The sequence below is a fragment of the Chiloscyllium punctatum genome, chromosome 25 (assembly GCF_047496795.1).
Source record: "Chiloscyllium punctatum isolate Juve2018m chromosome 25, sChiPun1.3, whole genome shotgun sequence".
NCBI classification, from domain to species: domain Eukaryota; kingdom Metazoa; phylum Chordata; class Chondrichthyes; order Orectolobiformes; family Hemiscylliidae; genus Chiloscyllium; species Chiloscyllium punctatum.
The window spans coordinates 45,452,122-45,478,499 of NC_092763.1; the positions used below are offsets into that span (position 1 = coordinate 45,452,122).

General features: G+C 41.3%; 1 protein-coding gene across 3 annotated transcripts in view; it reads right to left on the reverse strand.

The window, feature by feature from the left end:
- Positions 1 to 26,378, reverse strand: part of nlgn3a (neuroligin 3a) — a 319,502-nt gene that overhangs the window by 242,392 nt on the left and 50,732 nt on the right. For all 3 annotated transcript variants that reach the window (XM_072595196.1, XM_072595195.1, XM_072595194.1), the window contains exon 2: positions 673 to 1,424. In XM_072595196.1, the coding sequence (XP_072451297.1) occupies positions 673 to 1,165 (493 nt within the window). In that variant the 5' untranslated portion in view covers positions 1,166 to 1,424. The remainder of the gene's footprint in view (positions 1 to 672; positions 1,425 to 26,378) is intronic.

Below are 26,378 nucleotides of genomic sequence, written 5' to 3' on the forward strand. Positions count from 1 at the left end.
GGCACAAGCATGAGGATAACTTGCACTGATATGTAGGCTTTTTCTTTTACCAATTCATGGATAGTTGATAGTGACCCATGGACAAACTACAGTGATTGATGATAATCTGTATGAGTCTTGCAAAGTTGGTTCAGGGTCTTTGCGGATGAACAAAATGCTCTCTTCGTATTCTGAGTTCTAGGAAGTGAACTAAATCATAAATAAACACCAAACTGCAAACTAATCCTCTGGATTTGAGAGTGATTTTGCAGCAGACATTCAGTCACAACCCACGTATGTCCTGGGAGAATATTTCTGCAATCACCCTTCACAAACTTTCCAAACCACTTGTCCCCTCACACATTACTGTGTGAATCCCAAACCCTGCAAATTAATCGTGTGGTCAATGCACCTGTCTTGAGACTTTTTGCAGTGATGATTCGCTTTTGGTTGTCAAACTGTGCCAAAGAAACAAAAGAGGAACCATAACAGTGCCATAGACAGTAAGAGATATAAAGATCAAAGTAAGGAGAAGCCACAACATGAGCTACATAACAATTGCATGCAGGAGGGGGATGGGAAGGGGTCAGGTGTGAAATAGGAAACTATCTCATGCTTAAAAAGCAACATACAGACAAAACAGGAACAAAGAACCAGACAAAAGAAGCATTGGCTCATCCGCTACTGACTCACCATCCTCTGTAGGAACATAGATGTTTAGATACAAACAGTCTTCATTTTGATCCTGGATGTAGGTTGCAACTATATCCAAATTGGCCGTGAACCAGATTGGTAACATGATTTCTGGGACTATACCATGAATGTTTTGCGGACAGACAGGAGCGAAATGAGTTACGTTACGTATTCTAGACCAAGAGGGTGGAGGTTCTGGTGGTTGGAACCTTTTCTCTCCGGTAGGAGCACTTGCATATGGAACTCCCAGGTACTGATCCACTGGCCCAAGTATGTCACTTGGCAAGGGAATTCGGATTCCCCGTAGTTTCCCATAATGTGTATTCACAGTTGGGTAATTGATCTGACCCTCCAGCACTATGACCCTGACAGCAAAGCTGAATATCCAGAGAGCAGCACTACAGTCTACATTGAAGAAAATGGTGACTATGCGATGTAAAAAGGATACAGGACAACTCCATCTTGTATGAAGAAACATCGTACACGATGCCATTATTGGATTCTCAGCAATATAAATTCCAAAAGTCCTTGGTGCCAATGAATAACTGTAGTAACTCCAAAAGTCATCGAGAGTGCTTCTTATCTTGTAACTCTGATTCTTATTCAGCTGTCAATCCATAGTTGAGCTGTAAAGCCAAATAACCATCCTGCAGTAGAATCTTTCTCTGGAAGTTTCAGATCTGGAAGATGCACATCATGTCACCCAAGATAAGTGTTATTCTTCTCTTGCATTTCAATTTCAAAGACAAATCCTGTGATAAGTAAAGAGAAATAAATTTAACTTGTGCACCCATACATGAAACTCTGTATGTAGGGAAGAGATAAAAATGGATTTTAAAAAAGGCAGCAAATGAGTAAACACAGATGAACAGTCATGAAAGCCTGAACCACTCAAATGTGCTATTTTATTCATTAAGAGGAACACAGTGTTTAACCTTGATCAGATGACACCTTTCATTTAAAACACACCTTCATATTTCAGTTAGAAGCCAGACCTAAATCTGCTGCCCACATTTCTCTACTCCAAGGGGCTATTAAAGGAGATTGTAAGCCATGACAAGGATTCTTCTTTTTACTCTCATGAGATACCTCAGCAGAACTCTCAGGGAGTTAAACGATGGCATGAGTTCTAAATCTTTACTAGAACAAGGTGATCAATCCAGATGAATTACCCTCACGTGATGAGCAGTAACCAAAGTTTTAAAACTTAATATTTATGTATTTAAGACTTAATGACATGGCACTTCTACATTTCAAATGTGCAAGCTGGGCCAGGTTGAGGTGATTATCCTCATAAACCCAGATACAGAGATAACAAACTGATCCTGATGTCTCAAATTTGGGATGAGCTATCTAGCCTGTGGCACAGTGGATGAAGAAACACAACTTAGCAACTTTTGTACTGATGTAGCAGAGTTCTTGGAACTTCAGAGACACTGTATATAGACAATTAATTTACAATTAGAACTTAATGATTGATGAAGGCATTTCTAAAATTTGAAGTGACCTGATGGAACTAAAATCACAATATAATTATTTTCAGGTCAGCTGTTAAAATGGTGCTAGAAATTACAATAGAAAGATCAATGTAGATTTTCTAATATGATTGCAGTATGCATCCAAATGATTAGAGACATATTTGCCCTGACATGGACAGAAACAAGACTTTTTTGACTCAAGTTTCCAAGGTCAGCATATTATCAATTATATATAGCAAAAGATGCAGATTTAGACATGTGGTGGAAGTAGAAAATTACATATCATTGAAATTTAAAGGATGGAGATAATTAATGGTTGCAAGGAGTTCCTGCTGCATCACTGCATACTTTATTGCATGCCTGCTGAGAGAAAGAGTCAAGCTTCAAGCTGTAAATGAGTATACTGTCACTGAACGCGCTAGCTCAATGCTACATGGCAGTTCTGTTATACTTGGAGCAGATGGCACTTATCTACAAGTGGATTTGTCAGGGCTCAGAATATGTAAAGATAGTTCCCCAAAATAGATATACCAGAACTTTTAGTATCAATGATGGTGCAGTCAATCAGGGTACACTGGCAGTTGATAAGTCCATGTATAAATTATTTTTTGCAGTGCCACTGAAAACATGGCAATTAGTTGCACCTTGTTTTTCAGAGCATCCAACAAGTCAGTTAGTTAACATACTCCTACCTTGATAGTGCTATTGTTCCTGTTGTACCAAACTGTCAAAATGGGACATGTTCATCTCTTTCTTGTCATTTTCCTTCTCCGTGCCACTTCTATTCTGACCTCTCTCTATTCTCAGTCATCACCATTGTTCCAACAAAACTCAACAGAAACTCAAGGAACAGCATATCATCATGATTATGTTCCAGACTCAACATTAAAGTTCAACAACTTCATAACAACCGCTACTCCCAGTTTTTTGAAGACCGTGTTCTGGTTATGATTCTGTTGTTCACTTTATCACTCTTGCTTTTCAACCTACCAGAACTTCCATTTTGTCCTTTCTATTCCCTCAGCCTTTTCTATGTCTCTGCTGGTTTAAAGCCTGTTACACTGGAGGCATTGTCTAGTTCTGATGAAACCGCATCACTCCTAACACTCAGCTGGATTTTGGATGCCTTTTCTGCTGTGTTTGTGGCGGAGGAATTGAAATATAGGGCAGGTGCTCACTCTGAACTCATCCCAAAAAAAGGTTGTCCGGTACCGCAATTGACAGGACACCAACCATACATAGATAAATAGGTGTTAATTGAATCTGTTAAAAATTCAATTGACCTGATAATACACTGCCACACAATCATACAGTTGGCATGACCAGTTACGTGGCAGTCAGCTGCCCATTTTTAAAAATCTTTGAAAAAAGGAGGAACCAAGGCTGATCATCATCATCATCAGGGGATGCCCTTCATGGATTGGGACATTCCTACTCTCTCCAGGGTTGGCATTCCTCTCTAAAGTCCATTACCAAACTCCTCACCATATCCCACTCTGAAAGCCAGTGATACTCTCACTGATCAATACCCCTTACCTGGTTTAGGATTTAAGCTGAAATGATTAATTGGCATTATGAAATAGGCTTTGCCCATCAGGAGGAAAAAAAGCTCCTCAGAGGAGATAACCAGTTCTCCAAGAGTTTCTAAAGATTTGTTAGTGCTTTGTGCTTGTTACCAATGCTGTTCTAACAATTATAATGTGAACTTACTCTTGTCTCATAAGAGAAATGAGAAATATGTAATAAATTTATTTCATATTCATCAAGATTGAGCCTTTCTTCTGTTTAAGGCATCATGTGGACATTCTTTTCCACGTGGTATCAGTTACCTTGACTGATACCAAAAGGCTGGGAGAAAGTGAGAACTGCAGATGATGGTGATCAGAATCAAAAAGGGTGTGGTGCTGGAAAAGCACAACCGGTCAGGCAGCATCCGAGGAGCAGTAGTATCAATGTTTCAAGCTTAAGCTCTTCATCAGGAATGAGGGGGTGGGGCTGGGAGGAAGGTAGCAATAGGTAAACAAAGGAGGAGGTGAAGGCAATAAGTCGGAGTGGAGGGTGGAACGGATAGGTGGGAAGGAAGATGGACAGGCAGCACAGGTCAAGAGGGCAGTGCCGATTTGGAAGGTTGGATCTGGGATAAGGTGGGGGAAGAGGAAATGCAGAAACTGGTTCAACACTTCATTTCCCCACTTCTTCTGACATTATAAGAGCTAACAGCTTGTGAGGGCAGGACCCCCTGTGTAGTGAGTGGGGCAAGTTCCAGGCTGCCCTTGTGAACACCATCTAAAGTGAGTATCACTGCAGAGTAGACATTTTTTTCACTGACCTACTTTTAGTCGGGGATTGGGCAGTCTGCACACTTCCTGCTAATGCAGGTTGCTTTACTCGTCTGCCTCCATAGATGCTCCCTAAACCACTGAGTATTTCTAGATTTTTCAGTTTGTATTGTTCTCTCTAACTGAAGATGCATATGTATGGCTACTGACTATTATGTGAAAAGTACTCTTAGAGAAATGGGACTTGTTTCCATTCCCTACATTACACTCCTTCTTTCAAACATTATAGTTAGAAGGATTCCCAGTGGAGACAGAGGTAAAAATTCAAATAAACCTTGTCAGAACCCAAATGTGCAAAGAAGAAGAAAAAAATCAAAATCTCTAAAAGATATTTACCTTATTATCATTTTCAGGATCATTCTTGTATTTGAAAACAATTCTGGGCAAACATTTCACAAAGGCATGATAATAATTGGATATGCTGCTCGGAACACATTTGCAGGATGTCCATTTCCACAAATAAAATGTAAATAATTCTCTCACATGTTTCATCTAAGTGTTTCTCACAAAGTCATCTCTAACCAATGGAAATATTGCCTTTGAGGGAAACTAAGCATTACAGTTCAAAGTTTGGGAGAAGATTTGTAGTTCGGGTGCTGTGGTTCTGTTCGCCGAAGCTGTTTGGCTTGCCCTATTATAGAACACTACTATTATAGGACAAGCCAAACAGAACAGCCAGGGAATTCCTAGAGGCATGGCACTCATCCCCAGATTCTATCAACAAACACATCAACCTGGACCCAATATACCGGCCACTGCAGCGGACAGCTGGAACTGACAACCGGAAGCGGCAGAGGCAAGCCACTATAAATGCCGGAGGAAACATCACAGAAGCGCTTCACAGGAGGCTCCCAAGCACTGAGGATGTCACCTAGACAGGGGTCGAAATGTTTGCAACACAAATTCCCAGCTCGGCGAACAGAACCACAACAATAAGCATTACGGTAAAATAACCTTTCAATTCCACCACATTAAGTAGTCAGAGAACAAATAAAAGAAGTGACTGGGCTTAAAGTGGAGAATTCCAGTAAAATGGTAAAGATTCTATATGACTATTTCTCACAAGTATCTGCAAAGAAAGGCATAAGCTGTGTGCCCTCTTAAAGAAAACTAGTCCACAAAAAGATCAATGACTTTATCCTAAAGTAGTTTTGAACATGACCAAACAAAAAAAAATGCTTGGGATGGATGGCATTTATGTCTGAATACTGAGGCAGAGAAGGAAACTTTGAGTCACTGATGACCATTATTGAGAAGTCAATAGACACTGGAGACATGCCAGTAGATTGAGAACAGGCGAATATTGTTCCCACTATTGAAAAGAAAGGATGATGGACCAGACACAGGAAACGACAGAGCCATTAATCTTACATTCATTCCATGCAAAATAGTGGAATTGGTTGTCAGAATAAACTAAGTATCATTTACACAATGGTAAACTAATTTACAGCAGTAAATGTGGACTCAAATGAACCTTGCTGAGCAACCTTCTCATCTTCTCTGGGGAAGTGACAGCTACAGCGGATGTGGGAAACCTTATGACATTGTGTATCTCAACTGTCAAAAGGCTTTTGGCAAATGTCCATATGAAATGTTAGCAAAAGTTAAAGTGGTGGTGTAATGGTAATATAATTGGACTAGAAATCAAGGCTCATGACCTTGGAACATGGTTTAGAATCCCACCAGTGAGATTTGACTTCAATAAAATCTGTGGTAATCTATTAGTGATCAATTGTCAATTCTTGTGAAAACACATTTGGTTCACTTACGTGCTTTAGAGAAAAAAATCTTCAATGTTTACCATGTTTGACCTATATGTGACTCCAGACCCACAGCAATGCAGTTGGTTCAGAACTACCTTTTGAAATGGCCAGGAGGTCACTCAATTGCATCACTACAATATCTGACGAAAGAAATGAAACTGTATAGATCGCCTGAAATTGAACAAGATAGTGGAAATGGGGCAATAGCAAACCGATCCCAACTGACCTCACAAAGTCCTCCCAATGAAATCTGGTAGCTTTTGCCAAAATTGGGAGAGCTGTCCCGTAGACTAGTCAAGAAACAGCCTGACACAGTCAAACCAAAAAATGATTCTGAACATCACAATCCTTGAGAATGTCCTATGACAGGACAAACCAATGAGAGGTGATGGTGGCACAGTGATTTACAGCTGGAAGGGAGTCGCCCTGGAAATTCTCAACCTTCACTCCAGACAGAGCATCAGGTCAAACAACGGACAAGGAAACCAAGGCAATCACAAGTCACCTTTAGTGACTAGGCTTATCTGTCCTGAAAGACATAGCTACTAACAGGGTCTGTGATAGGTGTAAGGGAACCCAGAATGAAATACTTACATAATCTCATTCTCACCAATGTACCTATCACATGTACATCCATCGATGACAGTATTGGTTGGAGTGAATACCTTACATTCCTTGTGGAAGCGAAACCCAGCATTTATCTTAAATGATCGCCATGATAAATGGAACAGACTTGAACCAGATCTCACAACTCTAAACTGGGCATCCATGAGGCATTGTGGACCATCAGAAGCAGCAGAATTGTATTCATCTAAAATCTTCAAAGTCCTGGTGCCACACTCCACTAATCTCATCAAGCCAGGGAAATAACCTTGGTTAAAAAAAAATGAGTGCAAGAGGGCATGCCAGGAATAGCATTAAGCATGTCTAAAACTGAGGTGTGAACATACAACACAAGACTACTTGCATGCCAAACAGCAGAAGCAGATGCAATATACAGGATTAACCAATCTCCCAACCAACAGATTATATCTAAGATTTGCAGTGCTACCACATACCGTCATGAATGGTGGCAGACAATTACACAACTAACCTGAGAATGAGGTTCCACTTATTTTTCCACCCTTAATAATAGGGGAGACCAGCACATTAGTGCAAAAGATAAGGCCAAAATATTTTCATCCAACTTCAGCCAGAAGTGCCAAATAGGTGATCCTCCTCCTCTGAGGTCCTCAGCATCACAGATGCCATTTTTACCCAAATTAATTCATGCCATATCATATCAAAAAATGGCTGAAGACACTGGATACCACAAAGACTGTGGTGTCTGATGATATTTCAACAATAAGGGAACCAGTGGTTACAGTCATACTTAGTACAAAAGAAACTAGAAAAGCACAACAGATCAGGCAGCATCCAAGCAGCATGAGAGTCAATGTTTCGGGCATAAGCCCTTCAGCAGGAATGAAATGTCAACTCTCCTGCTCCTTGGTTGCTGCCTGACTTGCTGTGCTTTTCTGGCACCACTGTGATCTCCAGCATCTTGGCACAAAGGAAACAAATTGTTGGTTGTTTGGAGCACAATTATCGTGGCTCAAGCATATGTCTTGTGATGATGCTGTGGCTTTAAAGTTATTTTGTCCTGTTTTGAAGAGAGATAGTAAGGCAGAGGTAAAGATAAATCTACCAAAACCACTGGAGTCCACAGCTTGTGAGACCTGGGGTTTTTTTTCTTAAAAATTTGAACAATACAGGCACCCTGGGTGGGTGTGGCCCGCTTGCAAAGATGAGGATTTCTAGTTTTTGTTTAGATTTTTGATTTAGCTTTAAGCGCCTGTTGTTGACTTGAAGAAGTAGAAGCTATCTTTTCTCTCTCTTGGTTACAGCTAGACATTGGGGTTTCTCTCTGCTGCTGGGTAACCTGTGAGACAAGCCTATTTGTTTGAATTTTCCTTTTTGTCAAGGGCTGTGTTTATGGGATGTTACTATATTGGAACAATTATTTAGTAACAAGTACTGCATCTATTATTCTGTTAAATTTTCCAATAAACTTAATTTATTCTATGTTATTCTTTCTTTTGCTTGTATTTTAACTATAATGTTTCAGTAACTTGTGTTTTTACTTAAGGTCGAGTTGTTTGACCAATCGCATTTAGTCATAGAGTCATAGAGATGAACAGCATGGAAACAGATCTGGAACGAGGCACTTCACATTTGCCTTTAAAGCAAGATCAATTTAGGGTCTAGACTATGTTCTTAAAATATTTTGCAGAGTCTGTTCTGGTCCAGAACACTTAGTAGAAGGTCCTTGGTAGTGTCCCAGGCACAACTTTTTTCAGTTAATTTCACAATGACATTCTCTCCATCACAAAGGTCAGAAGTGGGGATGTTCACTTATGATTGCACAATGTTCAGTCCCATTAATGACTCCTCAAATGCTGTTTCAGTATGCAACAAGACTTGGACAATATTCCTGTTTGTACTGCTAAGTTGGAAGTAAGATTTGTGCCATACAAGTATCAGACAATGACTCTCTCCAACAATGCCAATACCCCTTGACCTTCATTGATTCAGTTCAATCATCACTGAATCCCTCATTATCAACCTCCTGGGAGTTACCAATGACTAGAAACTGGACAAGCTATATCCATACTAGCATTATGAGAACAGGATGCAGTCTAGGAGTTCTGCAGAGAGTCTCCCAATGCCAGTCCACCATCAACAGGGCACAATCACAAGTATGACGCAATATTCTCCACTTGCTGGGATGAATGCAGCTTTCAAGAAATTCAACACTATCCAAAGCAAAACAGCCCACTGGACTGGCATCTCATCAATAACCTTCAACATTCACACACTTCCACACTCTTACAGTGTGACAGCATTGTATACCATCTTAAAGATGCATTGCAGTTTCTCACCAAAGCTCCTCTGACAGCACCTTCCAAACTGTGACCTTTATTACTTAAAAGCCAAGGAGAGCTGTTACATTGAAATAAATTCCCCTCCAAGCCTCTCACCATCTTGACTTGGAACTGTATTGCTTGTTCCTTCACTGTGGCCGGATCATATTCTTGCAAAATGCAACTTTATAGCACTATGTGTGTACCTACCCCTAAAGACAACAGCAGTTCAAGACAGCAGCTCACCACATTCTCCAGGGCAGTTATGGATGAGCAATAAATGTTGGCCTGATTACATATCCCATAGGCAATTTAAATTTACAGTAAATTTCAAAAGTAGGGATAAAACTCTGACTGAACAATAGGAGAGACATAAGCTCACTAATATGATATCAGGTTAGGAAAATGCAGTGAATCAAGTATCCCAAGGCTCTTAGCTCAAATCAGATTCAGAATAAAATTCACAAAATGGTCAAATGTGGATAACAAATAGATTCAAAAGAGACAATTTGGAAATTACAGAATATGATAAGTATGTTAAGCAAGAAGTTTGAATACTCGTGAATGGAATGGAGTGCAACTGTGAAGTACTCTACATAAGAAAAAATAGGCAACTCACACATTTCATGAATAATATTGAAACAGTTTGGAATGAAGCTAAGAGATGCTTTGGAATAGGAGCCTTAAGAGTAGATAGGACAGTGAGTTTTGAGAAGATTTGTAGCTCAGGTTGAGGTTCTGGATATAGGTTTGCTCACTGAACTGGAAGGTTCATTTTCAGGCGTTTCATCATCATCCTACGAGGGAACATCTTCAGTGAGCCTCCGGATGAAGCCTAAACACAAATAGAAAGTGGGCTACACCACCAGTGTTTCATCCAGAGGCTCATGGATAATGTTACCTAGTATGGTGACAAAACGTCTGAAAACGAACCTTCCAACTCAGCGAGCAAAACTACATCCATAGGTAGGATAAAGTTTGATCATGTGTTATAGTATAAAAGTGGGTGATAGCAAAGCAGCAGCCCATTTTAAATCCCAGCCAATTTTTATTTTGCTTGAAGTCACTGGAAATGAAAACTGGGAGAGATGTAAAATGGGATGCGAGTTTACCAGCACCTACTTGACACCATCACAGAGACCAGATCAGTTTCAATATGTCTAACTCATGTATAGCAGTAATCACAAAAATAAAAAGATATTGAAATACAAAGCAAAAATAGTAGAATACAACTTATAGGAGGTAATGATTAAACTGTAGCATTCTGAATAGATCAAATAGAACATCATTTTTGCACTTTGAAGAAATAACAGGTTCATTCAAACCCTGGAGGCAGTGCAGCCATAAAGAAAGCCTTAGTAGACAAGGGATGAAAATTTCCTCAGAACAGCTTCTGCTTCACTGCCACAACTTCATCAGAAACCCGGTGGAAGCTTCATCGACATTTCCAGAGAAGTGGGACAGCAGAAGCTCTGATGAAATACCCAGTAAAGATTTTGCAAATGAAATGTGTTCGGGAGCAATCCGATGGCAATAAGTGATGTTTTTAAGAGTTGGAGAGTCATATAGCATGGAAGCAAAGCCTTTGGTCTAATTTGTCTGCACCGGCCAGACATCCAAATCTGACCTATTCCTATTTGCCAGCATTTGGCCCATATCCCTCTAAACAATGCCTTTTTAATGTTGTAACTGTATCCATCTCCATCTCCACTACCTCCTCTAGCAGTTCATTCCATTCAAACACCACCCTCTGCATGAAAGCATTATCTCTCAGGTCCTTCTTAAATTGTCATTTATATAAATGATTTGGATGTGAACATAGGAGGTATAGTTAGTATGTTTGCAGATGACACCAAAATTGGAGGTATAGTGGACAGTGAAGAAGGTTACCTCAGAGTACAACGCAATCTTGTTCAGATGGGCCAATGGGCTGAGGAGTGGCAGATGGAGTTTAATTGAGATAAATGTGAGGTGCTGCATTTTTGGAAAAGCAAGTCTTAGCAGGACTTGTACACTTAATGGTAAGGTCTCGGGGAGCGTTGCTGAACAAAGAGACCTTGGAGTACAGGTTCATAGCTCCTTGAAAGTGGAGTCACAGGTAAATAGGTCAGTGAAGAGGCATTTGTTATGCCTTTCTTTATTAGTCAGAGCATCGAGTATAGGAGTTGGGAGGGTATTAGTTTAACAGACATTGGTTAGGCCACTTATGGAATATTGTGTGCAAATCTAGTCTCCTTCCTATCAGATGAATGTTGTAAAACTTGAAAGGGTTCAAAAAAGATAATATTACCAGGTTGAAGGGTTGAGCTACAGGGAGGGACTGAATAGGCTGAGGCTGATTTCCTTGGAGCGTCGGAAGCTGAGTGGTGAACTTATTGGGATTTATACGGATAGGGTAAATAGACAAGGTCTTTTCCCTAGGGTGGGAAGTCCAAAACTAGAGGACATAGGTTTAAGGTGAGAGGGGAAAATTTTACAAGGACTTATGGGACAACGTTTTCATGCAGAGGGTGGTACTTGTATGGAATGAACTTCCAAAGGAAGTGGTGGAGACTGGTACAATTGCAACATTTAAAAGGTATCTGGGTGGATATATGAAAAGAAGGTTTTAGAGGGATATGCGCCAAGTCCTGAAAAATGGGACTCGATTAGTTTAGGATATCTGGTCAGCAATGATGAGTTGGACCAAAGGGTTGTTTCCATGCTTTACACCTTCATGACTCGAAATCATTGCCATTTCACCTTTTACCTATGTCCTCTAGTTTTGGACTCCCCCACATTGGGAAAAAGATCTCGGCTATTCATCCTATTCATGTCCCTCATGATTTTATAAACCTCTATAATATCATCCCTCAGCCTTCGATTCTCCAGGAAAAATAACTTGAGCCTATTCAGCCGCTCCCTATAACTCAAACTCTCTAGTCCCAGCAACATTCTTGAAAAGCTTTTCTGTCCCCTCTCAAATTTAACAAAATCCTTCCTCTCGTGGGGCAACCAGAATTGAAAGCAGTATCTTAAAAGTAGCCTCATCAATGTCCTGTACAGTTGCAAAATGACCAATGTAGCCAAGCTTCTTCACCACCCTGTTGACCTGCAACTTTGCTTTCAAAGAACTGTGCACCTGCACCCCTATATTTGACAACACTCCCGAGGGCCCTATATTAAGTGTTTACGTCCTGTTCTGGTTTGCCTTATCAAAATGCAATACCACACACATATCTAAATTAATCTACCACTCTTCAGCTCATTGGCTCATCTGATCAAAGTCCCATTGTACTCTGAGATAATCATCTTCATTGTCCACTACATCATCTATTTTGGTATCTTCTGCATAGTAACTATATTCACACTCAAATCATTTATATAAATGACAAAAAGCAGTGGATCCAGCACCAATCCTTGTGGTGCACCAATGGTCACAGCCCTCCAGTCTGAAAAGCAACATTCTACCACCACCCTCTGACTTCTACCTTCAAGTCAATTTTGTATCCAATTGGCTAGCTCTCCCTGGATTCCATGTGATCTAACCTTATGAACCATTCTATATTGTTGCACCTTGTCGAACACTTTGCTAAAGTCCATATAGACAATGTCTATTGCTGTACCTTCATTAATCTTCTTTGTCGCCTCTTCAAAAAACTCAGTCAAGTTCACGGAATATGATTTCACATATAACAAAGATTATAGAAAAGTTTCACCTGTAGTATTACTTTAAAAGAAGTGGAACTCATAAAATAATCAAAAATCTGAAACAAAAACAGAGGATTGGAGAATCTCAGTAGGTCTAGCAGCATCTGTAGAGAATAAACCACAGTTAATGTTTCAAGGCCTGTGATCCTTCATCAGATATTGTTCATCATTCATTTTTTGCACGTGCTGCTAGACCTGCTGTGTTTTTCCAGCAATCTCTGGGTTTTGTTTCAAAGAAATATGTAAAAGTCAACTTTAAGACTGATGTCAGGAGGCCTTCTTAACAAGTAATGATCAAGACGGGTGGCAAAGTAGCTCAGTGTTAGCACAGCTGCCTCACAGCGTCAGGAACCTGGGTTCAATTCCAGACTCAGGTGACTGTGGAGTTTGCACATTCTCCCTCAGTCCAAAGATGTGCAGATTAAGTGAACTGGCCATGCTAAATTGCCCAAAGTTTTCAGGGATGTGCAGTTTAGGTGCGTTTGTCAGAGGAAATGTAGGGGAATAGCTCTGAATGAGATACTCTTTGGAAGATCGGTGTGGACTTATTGGGCCAAATGGCCCTTTTCCACACTGTAGGGATTCTATGTAGAATAAACCTCCAGCTACCGCACTGGAGGAAATTATTTCAGGAATGTCCTGAAACATTCTTGAAAATATTTCAAGAATATTCCTGCACTTTAGAATATTCCTGTATCATATTCTTAGGTGCAATCTTCTAAACACCACAAGAAAAAGCAAGCACTGGTCATCTTAAAGACTATAGGTGGAATCTTGTGCCAGCAACAGGGATTCTCATCCATCACCTGTAGAGTTAGAGAAAGTCCTTTGTAATCTCGTTTTAGGAAGGCCCACCATGTCATGTTCCACTCAGCATTTGGAATGGTGTGGTTTTTTCTTGGATCAAGGACGACAGGGCAGGTATCCAGCCTAGCAGGGAAACAAAGGTTATTGCCAGTATGAAGTTCACCCAATACCTGAGGATCATCACTGGGTAACAAGGTAAAAATGTCTGAAGGTGGCATGGAAGGGTTAGATAGATCAGGCTGGTGAGAAAATGGGGTCAGCACTAAGGTATAAGTATTGTTCTTCTCACTGCTAGCTCCCTTGAATGAGTGAGGATCACATCACCAAATTCCCACCTTGCCCAAGGAGGCTCTAAGCAACCCTATATGACTGTGCACCTTACATTATGAGCACTCCCCAGCTTATCATTACCTTGCAGTCATTAGTCCATACTTGCTGTTACCCTATGCACTTATACTCAGCACAGCATCTGAAACCTTGTTACCAACTGTCTCCATAAAGTCTACAGGTAGAATCTGAATGTTACTACCTAGTTGGGCAAGAGGGTAAAATGGCACATATGAGGTGATTGGTTAGATAAATAAAAATACATAGCTCATTTTCAACTCTTCTGGTTAAAAAGGGCATTAACAGTCAAAAATCCAGCTTGATTTGGCTCCACTCAACTCCACGACATGTTTCCGGAAATTGCACATTTTTCTGAGACATGGGAGAAAGAATCTGAGGAGCATATAACACAAATTTGAAATGGGAGTATTTCTTTTTCATTTTTAAAAGATAGAGAAAGTTGTCATACAGTTTTCTGTCCTTCAAAACCCATTTAATCCCCTCAAAACACATCTTAAATACCATAAAACTATATTTAAACACCTTCAAGCTCCAGGCCCCTCAACCCCTTTATCCTGCCTTCATCGCTGCACTCCTTTCAATTGTTTTAAGCTCCTCTTTCCCCTTTCTATCCGCTTACCCCTTTAACCATCTCCACTCAACTCACCCCACCCCCCTACTAACTCGGTCACTAACTACCTGCTATAAACACAACTCACAAATCTATAAAAACATCTGAAAATCTTTGACAAGCTCATGCAATCTGTGAAAATGAAAAAAAACAGCACTTTATAGCTACTAAAAAATCCTCTTCAGACATTCATAGATCTGCCAAAGTAAACGAGCAGTTATTCTGCTAAATACCTGTGCAATAAAACTCTGTTGAGCAGAATCAGTTAGAGATTCTGAAGACAAACAAAAACGTTAAAATGGTCAAACAGATAGCTGTGTTAAACTTTAGGGAACCTATATTTTTTCTAATCAACCTGTTCAGAGATGTATTACACACCTCTGGAGCAGATGGGACTTGAACCAGTGTCTCCTGGTCCAGGGGACACTACCACTGCATCACAAGAGGGACTCGAGGAAACAATGAAAGAATTCAGAACATTTTGCACAATCAGACCTGATTTCAGATAGTACAAATTTGAAAAGTTCATACAATGCAGAATAGCACTTTATCCAGGAGACAATCTACTCTAACGTATCTGAAAACCTTTCTACTTTTACAACGGTTTCCTTTCCCTTGACAGTTTGCCAGTTGTCAGCTGTAAAAGTCCAGCCCTCACATTCCTTAATAGTCATATACTTTGTTAAAATTATCATTGACTGTATAAACGTTATATTATGACATTTCATAACAACCAGTGGACAAGTCTTTTATACTGGACTAGTGGTGCTGGAAGAGCACAGCAGTTCAGGCAGCATCCAAGGAGCTTCGAAATCGACGTTTCGGGCAAAAGCCCTTCAACAGGAATAAAGGCAGTGAGCCTGAAGCGTGGAGAGATAAGCTAGAGGAGGGTGGGGGTGGGGAGAGAGTAGCATAGAGTAAAATGGGTGAGTGGGGGAGGGGATGAAGGTGATAGGTCAGGGAGGAGAGGGTGGAGTGGATAGGTGGAAAAGAAGATAGGCAGGTAGGCCAAGTCCAGACAAGTCATGGGGACAGTGCTGAGCTGGAAGTTTGGAACTAGGGTGAGGTGGGGGAAGGGGAAATGAGGAAACTGTTGAAGTCCACATTGATGCCCTGGGGTTGAAGTGTTCTGAGGCGGAAGATGAGGCATTCTTCCTCCAGGCGTCTAGTGGTGAGGGAGCGGTGGTGAAGGAGGCCCAGGACCTCCATGTCCTTGGCAGAGTGGGAGGGGGAGTTGAAATGTTGGGCCACATGGCAGTGTGGTCGATTGGTGCGGGTGTCCCGGAGATGTTTCCTAAAGCGCTCTGCTAGGAGGCGCCCAGTCTCCCCAATGTAGAGGACACCGCATCGGGAGTAACAGCTATAATAAATGATATTAGTGGATGTGCAAGTAAAACTTTGATGGATGTGGAAGGCTCCTTTAGGGCCTTGGATAGAGGTGAGGGGGCAGGTTTTACAGTTCCTGCGGTGGCAGGGGAAAGTGCCAGGATGGGAGGGTGGGTTGTAGGAGGGCGTGGACCTGACCAGGTAGTCACGGAGGGAACGGTCTTTGCGAAAGGCGGAAAGGGGTGGGGAGGGAAATATATTCCTGGTGGTGGGGTCTGTTTGGAGGTGGCAGAAATGTCGGTGGATGATTTGGTTTATGCGAAGGTTGGTAGGTTGGGAGGTGAGCACCAGGGGTGTTCTGTCCTTGTTACAGTTGGAGGGGTGGGGTCTGAGGGCGGAGGTGCAGGATGTAGACGAGATGCATTGGAGGGCATCTTTAACCACGTGGGAAGGGAAATTGCGGTCTCTAAAGAAGGAGGCCATCTGGTATGTTCTGTGGTGGAACTGGTCCTCCTGGGAGCAGATCCGGTGGAGGGGGAGGAATTGGGAATACGGGATGGCATTTTTGCAAGAGGTAGGGTGGGAAGAGGTGTAATCCAGGTAGCTGTGGGAGTCGGTGGGTTTGTAATAAATGTCAGTGTCAAGTTGGTCATCATTAATGGAGATGGAGAGGTCCAGGAAGGGGAGGGAGGTGTCAGAGATGGTCCAGGTAAATTTAAGGTCAGGGTGGAATGTGTTAGTGAAGTTGATGAATTACTCAACCTCCTCACGGGAGCACGAGGTGGCGCCAATGCAGTCATCAACGTAGCGGAGGAAGAGGTGGGGAGTGGTGCCTTTTATACTTTCAGAGGATCACTTTCTCCAAACCAAGATTTATCTAGTGCTTCAACCACCAAATCCCACCTTTTTCCATTAAAATTGTAGAAGCTTGGAGGTGTCAATGTAAAAAGAATAAAAATAGCTGGCACAAGAAAATGGAAAACTCCGATCCAGATCTCACTGCTATTTTAAAATCCAACACAGAATATTTTGGACCTGCATTGGAATAGGGGATCCCAACTCCAAATTTTCATTCAAATCTAAATTGCCAGAATAAAAAGCCACAGAACTTTCAAATTCAAAGCTGTAATTTTGACTGATTCTGTTGCCTTGAGCTGATTAGACTAACCTGGGCCATGATCACAACTTGGACCACAACAAAATAGAAGTACAGAGTACTAAATTATGTAATGCATTACAGTTCCTGTCAGATTGCTGTCTACAGAAATGCAACACTAAGGGAGATGAATAATTGATGTCAAACATTCTGCCCAAGTTCCATCTAATTTTTAAAAAAGAACTTAAGCAGAAATCTGCATAGTCCCTACTAGAGCATAAGACTTTCAAACATGAATTATACTTTGAAATGTTGGGACCTGAGGATTGAACACTGTAACAAGTAGTGAAAATTGCAAGTCAGCATAATCCCAGAGGACCGTAGGGTTATTCTCTCATTAGAAGATGATGACTAGTGCTGACTTTAACCTGAGGGTCACCATACCTCAGGTGAGGGGTGAGATTTAAAAGCAGGGTCTTTTGCAGTGATCTCAGCTGGCATAGGAATTGGACCTCTGCTAGTTTCAACACTCTATGTCACTAACCAGCCATCCAACCAACTGAATAATGCTAGCTGCTAGGTGCATTACCACATTAACACACTGTAATTATGTGGGTGGTGATATTCATATTTTTGATATCATAATTTAATAATATTAGCCAAAGATCTCACTTGAGTAGTGGGCACGTGACAAGGAACTTGCAATGTATGTGACCAGAGTAATTAACTAACAGCACGTGCAACTGATTTCCTCTTGCATGTAGGTTATGGACAGACTAGTACTAACTGCTGACAATAGTCTTTCCCATTCACCAAAAAGGACTATGTTATTTACCTGAACTGACTGGGTGTCAGAAAGTGATATCTTTGGAAAATCTGTAAATCAATACCATTAAAGATTCACACAGATACTTTCTGCTGGTAAAGTTGTTGCTGCTGTTGCTTGGCAAACTGAACTCTATCAAGCAGTAGCTGAATGGCAAGTATCTGACACTAACTGATACTTCCTCTTGGTACAATATCCTTATAAATAAATATGAAGCCACTGATTCCAAGATTGTCACCGACATCATCTTCTTTGGAGATCTTCCTGCCGTGGCCTTTAAATTTGTAGCCCCCATTTTCAAAAAGCCTATTTCTACCTCCCTCCCAGGGAGCACAATGAGATTGCCCTGGCAGATGCAATATTTCAGCTGTTCTTGCACATGTGAACTGATATATTTCTGTTTAATTCTATTTATATCCTTTCTATACCCTATTCCGTCCTGTATATAGGACTCATTGATATTTTAACAGTTTAACAATTTGACTTGACAAAGCAAGTATACAAATCAGTAAAGATTAATGGTAGGTCAGAGACCATAAGACCATAAGACATAGGAGTGGAAGTAAGGCCATTCAGCCCATCGAGTCCACTCCGCCATTCAATCATGGCTGATGGGCATTTCAACTCCACTTACTCGCATTCTCCCCGTAGCCCTTAATTCCTTGTGACATCAAGAATTTATCAATCTCTGCCTTGAAGACATTTAGTGTCCCAGCCACAACTACACTCTGCGGCAATGAATTCCACAGGCCCACCACTCTCTGGCTGAAGAAATGTCTCCGCATTTCTGTTCTGAATTTACCCCCTCTAATTCTAAGGCTGTGTCCACAGGTCCTAGTCTCCTCGCCAAATGGAAACAGTTTCCTAGCATCCACCCTTTCCAAGCCATGTATTATCTTGTAAGTTTCTATTAGATCTCCCCTTAATCTTCTAAACTCCAATGAATATGATCCCAGGAGCCTCAGCCGTTCCTCGTATGTTAGACCTACCATTCCAAGGATCATCCGTGTGAATCTCTGCTGGACACGCTCCAGTGCCAGTATGTCCTTCCTGAGGTGTGGGGACCAAAACTGGACACAGTACTCCCAAATGGGGCCTAACCAGAGCTTTATAAAGTCTCAGTAGCACAACAGTGCTTTTATATTCCAACCCTCTTGAGATAAACGACAACATTGCATTCGCTTTCTTAATCACGGACTCAACCTGCTTGTTTACCTTTAGAGAATCCTCGACTAGCACTCCCAGATCCCTTTGTACTTTGGCTTTACGAATTTTCTCACCGTTTAGAAAGTAGTCCATGCTTGTATTCTTTTTTCCAAAGTGCAAGACCTTGCATTTGCTCACATTGAATTCCATCAGCCATTTCCTGGACCACTCTCCCAAACTGTCTGCATCCTTCTGCAGCCTCCCCACTTCCTCAGTACTTCCTGCCTGTCCACCTAACTTTGTATCATCGGCAAACTTTGCTAGAATGCCCCCAGTCCCTTCATCCAGATCATTAATATATAACGTGAACAGCTGTGGCCCCAACACTGAACCCTGCGGGACACCGCTTGTCACCGGCTGCCATTCCAAAAAAGGCCCTTTTATTCCAACCCTCTGCCTTCTGTCAGACAGCCAATCCCCAATCCATACCAGTTGCTCACCTTGAACACCATGGGCCCTCACCTTGCTCAGCAGCCTCCCATGTGGCACCTTATCAAAGGCCTTTTGGAAGTCTAGATAGACCACATCCACTGGGTTTCTTGGTCTAAGAGAATTTGGCAGATTTTAAGAACCAGCAAATAATGACTAAGAATATCATGAAAATACAAAAAGAAAGGTATGAGAGAAAGCCTACTAATAATACAAAAACACAGAGGAAGAGATTATACAAATATTTGATTAGGAGATGAGCAACTAAAGCTCGTGTTGTTTTTCTAAAGATCTAATCTAAGGCATTGAAAATGGAATACAAAGAAACGGTGCAAGTTTAACAAGTATTTTTACAAAAGTCAGTGAAAATTTCCCAAAGGTAATTGAAAATCAAGAGCTGATAGTGCAAGGTGAGCTTAAGACAATCACCATTGCCAGGGAAAAGGCATTAGGGATACCTGTGGACTTAAAGGCTGACAAGTCATAGAGTCATAGAGTCATAGAGATGTACAACATGGAAACAGACCCTTCAGTCCAAACCATCCATGCCACCAGATATCCCAACCCAATCTAGTCCCACCTGTCAGCAGCTGGCCCATACCATTCTAAACCCTTACTATTCATAGACAAATGCCTTTTAAATGTTGCAATTGTACCAGTCTACACCACTTCCTCTGGCAGCTCACTCCATACACGTACCACCCTCTGTGTGAAAAGGTTGCCCCTTAGGACTCTTTTATATCTTTCCCCTCTCACCCAAAACCTATGCCCTCTAGTTCTGGACTCCCCCACCCCAGGGAAAAGACTTTGTCTAGTTATCTTATCCATGCCCCTCATAATTTTGTAAACCTCTATAAGGTCACCCCTCAGCCTCCTCCGCTCCAGGGAAAACAGCCCCAGCCTGTTCAGCTTTTCCTTATAGCTGAGATCCTCCAACTCTGGCAACATCCTTGTAAATCTTTTCTGAACCCTTTCAAGTTTCACAACATCTTTCTGATAAGAAGGAGACCAAAATTGCACGCAATATTCCAACAATGGACAAACCAACGTCCTGTACAGCTGCAACATGACCTCCCAACTCCTGTACTCAATACTCTGGTCAATAAATGCCTTCTTCACTATCCTATCTACCTGTGACTGCACTTTCAAGGAGCTATGAACCTGCATTCCAAGGTCGCTTTGTTCAGCAACACTCCCTACGAACTTACCATTAAGTGTATAAGTCCTGCTAAGATTTGCTTTCCCAAAATCTGAATTAAACTCCACCTGCCACTACTCAGCCCATTGCCCATCTGATCAAGATCGGTTGTAATCTGAGGTAACCTTCTTCGCTGTCCATCACACCTCCAATTTTGGTGTCATCTGCAAACTTACTAACTATACCTCTTATGTTCACATCTAAATCATTTATATAAATGACGAAAAATAGTGAACCCAGCACTAATCCTTGTGGCACACCACTGGTCACAAGCTTCCAGTCTGAAAAACAACCCTTCACCACCACCCTTTGTCTTCTACCTTTGAGCCAGTTCTGTATCCAAATGGTTAGTTCTCCCTGTATTTCATGGGATCTAACCTTGCTCACCAGTCTCCCATGGGGAACCTTGTCGAACGCCTTACTGAAGTCCATATAGATCACATCCACTGCTCTGCCCTCATCAATCCTCTTTATTACTTCTTCAAAAGACTCAATCAAGTTTGTGAGACATGATTGCCCATGCACAAAGCCATGTTGACTACCCCTAATCAGTCCTTGCCTTTCCAAATACATGCATATCCTGTCCCTCAGGATTCCCTCCAACAACTTGCCCACCACCAACGTCAGGCTCACTGGTCTGTAGTTCCCTGGCTTGTCCTTACCACCCTTCTTGAACAGTGGCACTACATTAACCAACCTCCAGTCTTCTGGCACCTCACCTGTGGCTATTGATGATACAAATATCTCAGCAAGAGGCCCATCAATCACTTCCCTAGCTTCCCACAGAGTTCTAGGGTACACCTGATCAAGTCCTGGGGATGTATCCACCTTTATGTGTTTCAAGACATCCAGTACTTTCCCCTCTGTAATATGGACATTTTTCAAGATGTCACCATCTATTTCCCTACAGTCTATATCTTTCATGTCCTTTTCCACAGTAAATACTGATGCAAAATACTCGTTTAGTATCTCCTCCATTTTCTGCAGCTCCACATAAAGGCCATCTTGCTGATCTTTGAGGTGCCCTATTCTTTCCCTACTTACCCTTTTGTCCATAATGTATTTGTAAAAACCCTTTGTATTCTCCTTAATTTTATTTGCCCAAGCTATCTCATGTCCCCTTTTCACCCTCATGATTTTCCTCTTAAGTATACTCTTACTTCCTTTATACTCTTTGAAGAATTCACTCGATCTATCCTGTCTATACCTGACATATGCTTCCTTCTTTTTCTTAACCAAACCCTCAATTTCTTTGGTCATCCAGCATTCCCTATATCCACCAGCCTTTTCTTTCACCCTAACAGGAATATACTTTCTCTGGATTCTCGTTATCTCATTTCTGAAGGCTTCCCATTTTCCAGCCGTCCCTTTACCTGCGAACATCTGTCCCCAATCAGCTTTTGAAAGTTCTTGCCTAATACCGTCAAAATTGACCTTTCTCCAATTTAGAATTTCAACTTTTAGGTCTGGTCTATCCTTTTCCATCACTATTTTAAATCTAATACAATTATGGTCACTGGCCCCAAAATACTCCCCCACTGACACCTCAGTCTATTTTTGAAAAGTTAAAATCCCCGACCATAACCACCCTATTATTCTTACAGAAAGCGGAAATCTCCTTACAAATTTGTTTCTCAATTCCCCTCTGACTATTAAGGGGCCTATAACACAGTCCCAATAAGGTGATCATCCCTTTCTTATTTCTCAGTTCCACCCAAATAACTTTCCTGGATGTATTTCTGGGAATACCCTCCTTCAGCACAGCTGTAATGCTATCCCTTATTAAAAATGCCACTCCCTTGCCTCCCTTTCTATCCTTCCTGTAGCATTTGTATCCTGGAACATTAAGCTGCCAGTCCTGCCCATCCCTAAGCCATGTTTCTGTAATTGCTATGATATTCCAGTCCCAAGTTTCTAACCATGCCCTGAGTTCATCTGCCTTGCCTGTTAGGCCCCTTGCATTGAAATAAATGCAGTTTAATTTATTAGTCCTACCTTGTCCCTGCCTGCCCTGACTGAATGACTCGCTTCTGTTCTCAACTGTACCAGTCTCAGATTGATCTCTTTCCTCACTATCTCCCTGGGTCTCACCCCCACCCCCCCCACCCCCACCCCCCACTTTACTAGTTTAAATCCTCCCGAGCAGCTCTAGCAAATTTCCCTGCCTGTATATTAGTCCCTTTCTAATTTTGGTGCAATTCGTGCTTCTTGCACAGGTCACCTCTACCCCAAAACAGATTCCAGTGATCCAAAAATGTGAATCCTTCTCCCATACACCAGCTTCTCAGCCATGCATTCATCTGCTCTATCATCCTATTCCTGCCCTCACTAGCTCAAAGCACCTTGAGTAATTCAGATAATACTATTCTCAAGGTCCTCCTTTTTAAATTTCTGCCTAACTCTCTGCAATCTCCCTTCAGAATCTCAAACCTTTTCCCTTCCTATGTCATTGATTCCAATGTGGACAATGACCTCTTGCTGGCCCCTCTCCCCCTTGAGAAAATTCTGCACCCTCTCTAGGACATCCTTGATCCTGGCACCAGGAAGCAATACACCATTCTGATTTTTCGTTGCTGGCCACAGAAACATCTGTCTGTACCTCGGACTAGAAAGTCCCCGAACACAATTAATCTCTTGGAGCCCAACGTACCCCTCATTGCATTTGAACCAGTCTCAGTACCAGAAACTTGGCTGTTTGTGCTATGTTCCCCTGTGAATCGAACACCCCCTACATTTTCCAGAACAGAATACCTCTTTGAAATGGGGATAGCCACAGAAGACTCCTGTACTAACCGCCTACCTCTCTTACCCTTCCTGGAGTTAACCTATCTATGTGACTGTATCTGTGACTTTTCCCCCTTCCTATAACTGCCATCCATCACATACTGTTGCTGTTGCAAATTCCTCATTGCCTCTAACTGTCTCTCCAACTGATCCATTTGATCTGATAGGATTCGCATTTATTGCAGATATAATCCACAGTAACCTGTGAACTCTCCTTAAACTCCCACATCTGACAAGAAGCACATAAGCCTCCACTAAAAGCCATTTTTCTCCTTCACAATCTATAGATCCAAAAAATAACACCACCTTATTCCTCTACAAAACACTGCTCAGGTTAAATTAATAGTTATGGCTTATATTTTAAGTTTAATCGAGACATATCTCAAAAAACATATAATCAAGTAAGAACCCACTCTACTCATTACTGCAGACTTTCTGTAGGCCAGAAAACTATTCACTTATCTGTTTCTGTGCTGTAACTTCACCCAAACATTTCCTCCAAGTTCAGTTGTGAATTTTGCTGTTTGTTAATTTTCCAAAATACACTCCAATGTCCAGTGATACATGAATTCAAACAGCAATGAATGTGTGCAGATTCACTGTGGTGTCAGTTTCTTTCTTTCTCTCTCTCTGTCTCTCTGTCTCTCTCTCTCTCTCTCCTGCACTGACCTCACCAGGTGCTTCCTTTGTCTGTACTTCTCCCTTTTTAAAACTGCTGTTGTTTTGACTACTTTCCCCAGAACTGGATGACCAGTATTCTTGGGTATGAAAATAAGTTACACGCCAAATAAAAGATGCGAACGATACAATCTTCCTGTTGTATTGTCGCATAGCATGTGCAAAATACTTTTTATGTACATGTATATGATGTCATCACTGTACAATGACATGTAACCTAATGGTATGAAACTCTCAGGCTCCAGTTTACAGAGCTTCATGTTCTGGCAACATTTCAAACTGAAGGACGGGTGCAACTCTATATTGCTCAGATTTGAGCCCAGACATGAAAGTGCCTGAGACTGTAATCTGCATATTTAGATTCCAATTACTATAATAAAAGCTCGTTGAATTTCTCAGCATTACATGATTCCTGTCTTGTGCATAAAATTGTCACACCGTGATAGTGGCAGATGATCAGGATATCATGTCTCATCGTGTCATGGTGTCATTACATGTTCAAAATTGTTTAGATTTTGGAGTGGTCCCAGCAAACTGAAAGAGATAAAATGTGACATTTTTGAATCCAGAAAGGAGGGCATCACAAAGCTGGAAACTGTAGGCCAGGCAATCTAACATCTGTCATAGGAAAGCAATTAGATCCTTTACTAAAAGGTTTTCAGTAAGAAGATTAGAAAATCATGATATGGCTTTGAAAAAGTAAAATTGTGTTTAGCTAACTTAATGGAGCTTTTGGAAAACTCACATGTATGCTGGATAAAGGGAAACAGGTAGATCTGGTGTACTTAAGAATAAGCTAAGTCAGAGATGAGGAGAAATGCTTCTCTTCTCTTCACCAGACACGGAGGTTGCAGCTTTAAATGTATTCAGGGCCGAGACAAATCGATAAATCAATAAAGAGTCAGGGTAGTGGCACGCAGACAGGAAGTGGAGCTTAGGCCATACATAAATCAGCCATGATCTTGCTGAATGGTGCTGCAAGCTGGAAGGACAAAATGGCTCACTTCTGTTAAAATGTTCCATTCTCATTTCATCACAGACATGTCATCTGTATAGACTTTCAGCTGTTAAACAACAGCTCTTCACTACCTTGAATACAGGTCCAGTCAGATTCACTACTTTCCTCCAACTTGTAGAAATTATTCTCACATTGAACAACTTCTTCTGCCACGCCACTTATTTCCTGCAAATAAAATTTGTTGCTATATTTACCCACATTGTTTTGTTTAATTTCAACCCTTAGAAGCTCCCTTTATCACTTCTTTTTGCAAGACATTGCTGACTCTATTCATGATATTACCTACTCCTGATCTGAACTGGAAGTTTCATTGAAATTTTGAAACAAAGTCAATTGCCTTTGCATTTGAATGATTTATCTACAACTCTACCTTTTCCTTCCTTGAATTGTCAGTCTCTATGCTATTTTTTAACTGCTATTCACTGCAAGCTAAGTTAATCCAATAAAAATCATGATTACACTTCTTCACACTCTACTTCTTGTTAAGACACTACTCAATTCTCCCACGTCTCCACTTCTGTTGGGAGAAGTAGGTGCATCTGTAGAAAGTGCCTGAACTTTGAGTAAATTTCACTCAGTGTTTTTGCTGATGGATGCACTACAGACACCAAAATGTGTTAGTGAAGGGCAAGTTACCTGAATTCTTTGCACCAGAGAGCAGTCACATCACTTAGGACAGAGTCTTCTGATTTGTGGTCAACAATCAGAAATAGAAGGACGTATCTGCAAGTGAGATGGTTAAGGTGATCCAGCGGGTGTGAATGCTAGTCTCCGTAATTGCCCAATAGCTTAGAGGTTCGCTCAGCCTGTTTGGATGTGAGCAGGGGTGCAGGGTGGATGATCAAACTGACCATGCACTATGGACAGAATGCAATTCAAATGGAAAGAACCACAGGAACATAATAGTAGTAGGGAATAGCAAAGTGAGGGAAATGGATACCATTCTCTGCAATGAGTGAGAGTCCAGACAACCATGTTATTTGGTTCAAGACATCGGCCCAGGCTTGGAAAGGAATTGGCAGTGAGAGGGAGAAGATCCAGTTATTGTGGCCCATGTAGTGATACAGGTAGAAATAAAAAAACAAAGAGTATGAGGAGCTAATCATTAAACTAAAAAGCAATTCCTCAAAAGATTATGTTCTCCAGATTGACATAGGATGTATACGATTAGAGAGCGATGAATACATGGCACAAAGACTAGGGTTGA